The sequence below is a fragment of the Rhagoletis zephyria genome, unplaced genomic scaffold (genome assembly GCF_001687245.7).
Source record: "Rhagoletis zephyria isolate East Lansing unplaced genomic scaffold, Rhagoletis_zephyria_1.1 Rzeph_scaffold_00152, whole genome shotgun sequence".
Lineage (NCBI taxonomy): Eukaryota > Metazoa > Arthropoda > Insecta > Diptera > Tephritidae > Rhagoletis > Rhagoletis zephyria.
Genome location: NW_016157236.1, coordinates 385,009 through 391,572, shown reverse-complemented (window position 1 = coordinate 391,572; position 6,564 = coordinate 385,009). Strand labels below are relative to the sequence as shown.

Sequence of the window (6,564 nt, the reverse complement as noted above, 5' to 3'; positions counted from 1 at the left end):
TTTTCAGTAGTTTCGAACTAGTTCAAAATTCGCCAGATGAGATCTAGTTCGTTCTGCATCCCTTTTTCTATAGTTTTGAACCAGTTCTAAATTCGTCGTTTTAGATATAGATTTCTAAAACTGTTTTTTAAAAGTACCACGTATCGTGCTTTTGAACTGGTGGCGATCTAGTTACTATCGGACTGGTTCATTTTTGGCGATAAAGATCTAGTACGGGACTACAAATTTGGTTCACCAGTTCGGGGTTTCCCTACAGGGTATGAATTGCTACCATATAAATTCAAGACACGCATTTGGTTGGAGAGTGCGGTGATTATGGCGGCCATAAGTTCAGCCAACACATTCAATGGTCCATTACACGGAGCTGTTCCTATACGATGAGTAGATTTTAGTGAACCTCACAACCACTGCCTCTGACTACAAGCTTGATATCTTAATATTGGAAAATAAATAGCAATTATCTATTAAAATTATAAGAAGAGTGTTTGTTTACAAAATTACCTGTGCCACTCTGCCTTAGTACGGTTGTTGCTCCCTTTCATACCACAGTAATTTTGTATGCAACTCTGAATCAGCAAAATTCAAGCTCCTTCTCATTATCAACCCTGATCAGCCTTTACGCCCGAGGAGTACTCGAAAAGGTTTATTACGGTATATACTGTGCTCATATTCGTCTCCGCACCCCACAAAAATGTGTCCATTGTATTCCGTCTTTGCGTCAACACTGTTTTTATACCCGAGCGCACTTGTGCACAAGGGTATATTAACTTTGTTCACATAACTGTTGTTTGTAACAACCAAAACGAATCGAGAGAGATATAGACAAATGTATACATAAATGCTCAGAATGAATAGAGAAATCGATTAAGCCATGTCTGTCTGTACGTCCGTCAGTGTAGGTACACGATAACTCAAACAAAAATTGAGATATCTCAACGAAATTTGGTATGTAGGTTTCCATTCATTCAAGGTAGGTTGGTATTGAAAATGGGCGAAATCGGACTGTAACCACGCCCACTTCCCATATAACGGTAATTTTCAGAAATACGAAAACTGCGATATTTTAGTAACTACTGAAGATTATTCACTCAAAATTGATATTTACGATAAATTTTAGACGAGAAATCTATATATATAAAAAGAAGTTACATTTCCTTGGTAATCTTATAACTCAAGAACCGCCAAACCGATTCCCACGGTTTTGCATTCGTTGGAAAGGGCTCGGGCTCCGTGAGGTTTGTAGCAAAGAAAATTTTTAAAAAATAACTAGGGTCTCGAGATATAGACCAAAACGTGGACCTGGGTAACCTTGGGTGTATTTGTTCAATATGGGTATCAAATGAAAGCTGTTCATGAATGCTTTAAGATTGAGCACTTTTCATATAGCTGGGTGACTAGGGTCTCGAGATACAGACCAAAACGTGGACCCGGGTAACCTTAGGCTGTATTTGTTTAATATGGGCATAAAATGAAAGCTGTTATGTCAAAAATATGCGGAAGCAAATAAAGAAAAAATTAAAAAATTCATGAATACCGTTTTTGTGAAAACTAAAATTGTGTAATGCGGACAGTTCTTTAATCTTCTTTAATATAAAATTAATATAAAAATAAGTAGGGTTTTCCTTCCTGACGCTATAACTCCAGAACGCACGAACCGATTTCCACGGTTTTGCATTCGTTGGAGGTTTATAGCTAAGAAAATTCAGGAAAAATTTATAGAAATGTATATGGTGTGTGAGTATCCCTCACGAAAATAAGTATGTTTCATTTAAAGTAGATGGTGCCGGTGCGTGAAACATTGTTTAACAGCTATTCATTGTACTTTGCTCAGTTAATTTCATGTGACACTAGCGAATACCCGGCGTGTTTCGCTGCGCCTTAAAAGTAATTTTGTTTTGTTACTCCCTCTCACAACATTTGAAAATATTAGTTAATATTGCTGTACATATTTGTATAGTAGGGAGATTTTTTCAAATTATATAAATATACGTTATTTGAATATTGAATCAATACACGTTTGAGGAAAGGGTGCGATAGTAGACTCCAGTTATATGATTATAAATTAAATTTCCAAGAGAAAGTCGGTTCTTTACATATTTTCTAATTACCTTCGAAAATATATTAACTCAAAAAATAAAAATAAACAATGCTTCATAGATCGATTTTTTTTAAATCTAACTTCATAAAGTTCTTTAAAAATATTTTGTAAATGAGGCCATAAGAGCTTAGGGGGAGAGTTACAACACAAAAATACATTTAAGGCGCAGCGAAGCACGCCGGGTAATTGCTAGTAATAATATAAATTTTTGGAAAATGGGCGTAGCCACGCCCACTTACGGTTACATGTGTATAACTTGGTAACCGCTACACCAATTTCTGCCTCACTTGGCACAGTTGTTGGCCTTGGTACACCATATCAAATGGCCGAAAATTTTTAAAATCGGACAATAACCACGCCCACATCTCATATAACGGTAATTTATAGAAATACAAAATCTTCGATAAATCAGTAAATATTCTCACCAAAATATTGACCTTGGCTAACTTAATGTGATAAAGTTTACGCACAGCAGCAATTACGTGATTTAGTGGTCATTTGCCGCTTTAAATAAACTAACGAAAGTTTTATGTCCGTAAAGAAGTTCTTGAAATTCCCAAATTGTGCAGCATTTCGTAGCACGGTTAATCGGAAAACGAAATAAATTTCAAGAACTTTTTGCTCTTCACTCCCTGGCGGCAACAATGATCCGGTTTTACAGTAAATTTTTCCTAGAAACTACAGCATAGTTGGTGGCAATTTCAAAATGGGTGAGAATCGTTGTTCTACAGAAATGCAATATACATATGGTCGATTATTTGACTGGCTACGTTACAGTCGTACGCATTTTTATTACCTTCCTTTTATTAACTCGGGACTATGTAATAACTTTAACTATGTAATATTGTTGCGCCTAAGAGATGCAACGATTTCTATTCCCAAGTTACATACCTGATGACAGTACGAATGGCAATTATCATAGGGAGGTTTTAGTTTTTTAAACTATAATTTTATTTCTTCAATATGAATCAATTGTCCATTAAATAACACAAAACCAACTGAGCTTTTTAGGTGATATGGTTAGGCATGGCCAAATCTATGTATCTGTAAAAGAAAGGTGTTAATAAATCATTTCATCATGTTAATCATCATTTCAAGGTTATAAGCATTCGAATATGCCCGGACTATGTTACCCTATTTGGAAGTTCAATGATGGGTTGTGACAAAAAGTTTGAAATTTCTACGAAATGGGTGAACGAATATTGGTAGTTTTTCGGTGTGTCATCTACAATGAATGCAGGTGGACATCTGCATACTCAATTGTTGTAAATTTTAGGTTTTTGACCATTTTTACTCATACAATTTGGGCACTGGTAACGATACACAAAACACTGGCCACGTTACACGTACGGTTCGCTTGGGCAAGGTTTAACCAAAAGGCTTTGCTCATCCAATATTTCTTCGCATTCTTATTCTGTCATCATAAACAAATTGGGATCTTCTATTGCAGGATTAAGCAAGTAAGAAAGTCTAAGTTCGGGCGGAGCCGAACATTAAATACCCGGCGCAAGTATTAAATGTATGTTTTTCACCTTTCCGAAAGCTACCGCTACATGGTAAACCGGGGTGTATCCATTTTGAGTAAATTAGCGTCATTAAATTTCGAAATATTGAAGTTTCAAGCATTTCTGAAATTTACTGTTATATGAAGAGCGGCCGTAATTTTAGTTCGATTTCAATAATTTTCAACGTTTTGCTTCTATGTGGCAAGGACAATAACCACACCGAGTTTGGTACAAATTGGTAGAACGGCTACCAAGATACATATATGTGATTCGTATGTTATACCAAGGTTAACAACTGTGCCAAGTTTGGAAGAAATTGGTGCAGCGGTTACCAAGATATATACATGTAACCATAAGTGGGCGTGGCTACGCCCATTTTCCAAAAATTTATAATATTCTTATTTTTTGTCTAAAACTTATTGTAAATATCAATCTTGAGTGAATAGTCTTCAGTAGTTACTAAAATATCGCAGGTTTCGTATTTCTGAAAATTACCGTTATATTGGAGGTAGGCGTGGTTATTGTCCGATTTTGCCCATTTTCAATACCATCTGTCCTACGCCCGAAAGAAGTGCACATACCAAGTTTCGTTAAGATATCTCAATTTTTACTCGAGTTATCGTGTGCACAGACGGACGGACGGACGGACGGGCGGACGGACAGACAGTCACCGCTTAATCGATTTATCTTTTGATCCTGATCATTTATGTATACATTTGTCTATATCTATCTCGATTCGTTTTGCCTTTTACAAACAACCGTTATGTGAACAAAGTTGTGCACAAGTGCGCTCGGGTATAAAAATTTACAATGTCATTGTGGTCTATTAACATTTAATTTTAATATTCTTATTGAGCTTTGCACCACGATTATACTATTAGGAGAAATGGAAAAAACAGCAAGGTCTAAGCAGTAGAAGTTATAGGAGCTATTTCGGAGATAACCACATCTCCTCATCAGACTTCTTTTTTCTAGACTTTCAGCAGGGATCAAACCCGCGTCATCGGTTTGCAAAGTCAGAAGCGTTAACCACTGAGCTATGCACGCCCCATAAACTTGTGTTGCTAATTCATTTTCCTTATTTAACCTACTGCTATCAAGTGCAGCTGATTTGCCGCTATTTATACTTGACAGCGTGGTTGTTGTTATCAATTCTATACATTCATTTGCTTGCTTGTATAGTTTCATGCTGGCTCTTCCTAAACTATTTGGGCTCTCAAAATTGATTTGTTCACAGCAACCTTTTTTGGTCCACTGTTCGGCGTGGCAACACCAGAGTCTTTGGCCGACGAAAGTACACGTTGGTGCGCACCTTGGGTGTGCGTGTACCAAAAGCACCCTTCACAATCTTAGTTTGAACTTTCTTGGCCTTCAATAAAGCAATAGCCTTAGCCTTTGCCGTACCCTTTTGCACTTTAGCACCGGGCTTAGCGGCGACTTTCTTGCCCTTCGCGGCGGCGCGAGCCTTCGCAGAAAATTTAGCCAAGAGTGATTGTGCCTTCTTGCCAGCGGCAGCCTTCTTCTTAGCATCCTTAACCTTTGGCTTGAAATTGGTGGCGAGCTTTTTGGCAGGCGCTGCTTTCTTAGCTACAGGCTTTTGACACGACCAGCTGGGGAAGCAGCAGGCTTCTTGCCGGGTACAGTTTTCTTGGTAGCAGCAGGCTTTGCAGCTGAAGCAGAGCCAGCTGAAGTTGCCGATGGCTTCTTGTCGCCGGGTTTGACGGATTTCTCGGCAGGCTTTTTGGGTGCCATTAATACGAAAAAAAAGATATATGGTGCCGTTTGCTGCGAAACGAAGCTTGATTGCTGTATAAAACATTGCTGCTCTGCATCTTCACCTCCTTCAAGAAAAATTTTTATTGCGCTATAAACTTTTTTTAATTTATTGATCTTTAACCACCCACATTCCAGCGAGAGAGGACTAGGAGGCCTGCAGTATTGGGAATCGGGGTTCTGTAAACTTATTTACTGACAGGTCAAAGCTGACTCAAAGCTTGTCTCCTAGACGATGCGTTCGAGAATGGTGAAGGAGTGTTTGACTTCCTTATTGACCGCATCAGGTTACTTCGCTTTTAAGCATATTTGGGTTATAGGCCACAGCGAAATCGTGTGTACTGATTCTGGACAGATGAGCATTTAATCAGCGAGCGCTAGCGAAGACCTTGGAATGCAAGGAGGCTAAATTATTCTGGCCACGTGTAGACCGGGGTGGTTTCGGGAGCAAGATACACCTCTCACTATTAGTGGGATTGCTAACTGGTCATTGCGTGATAGGTAATCATGCCGTAAAGCTGAACATCATCGATGACCCTTGCTCCTCCTTTAACTACCCCCTCTTTCTTTAGCCTCCCCTTACCTCCCGGCCTCCCTGCGACCTTTTCCCCTCTCCTCTTAAGGGCGTCACAATGGACAGCGTAGTTGTTTCTAAATGGGTAGTTTGCTTACCTAACCCAACTTTCGAAAAAGATCTGTACAAATGCACCAATTGTGTGATTTTGGCCTTAGTCTTGCAAAACGCTTATACGGTGCACGGATTTCACGGCAGAACCGGCTAAACTGAAGTGAAAGCAGCGCAGCAAAATAAGTTGGTATTTGAAATTTTAAGCTGACTTTGCACAATTTTGCCATTCGCTGGAGGAAGCTATTGGTCTGATTATGCACACTTCGCATAACTTCGCACAACTTCGCATAAACTTCAAACTGTAATTTCGTATGTACTTTGCACGTATTTTGTTTCTATTCCATTACCCAGAAATTAGCAGAACATTTAAAAACTTAGCAATCTGTTGAGTTTAGATTTTGCTTCATATTTTCTTAAGTTGCATCTTTATTGCACTGGTACAAATGGTTGTGCGAAGTTATGCGAAGTATGCATAATCAGACCTTAAGGCTAAGTAGAATTCTATGGCGAATCATTGTTTTTCTTTGAGGAAAAGATGAAAAATGACGTTAATATCAGGC

General features: G+C 38.5%; 1 protein-coding gene across 1 annotated transcript; it reads right to left on the bottom strand.

Annotated features, from left to right (window-relative positions):
- Nucleotides 1-4,834: 4,834 nt before the first annotated feature.
- Nucleotides 4,835-5,355, bottom strand: LOC108383104 (transcriptional regulatory protein AlgP-like). Its single transcript, XM_017639492.1, is given in 2 exon segments — nucleotides 4,835-5,206; nucleotides 5,209-5,355. Coding segments are annotated over 2 exon segments (519 nt in total).
- Between the last annotated feature and the right edge of the window lie 1,209 nt (nucleotides 5,356-6,564).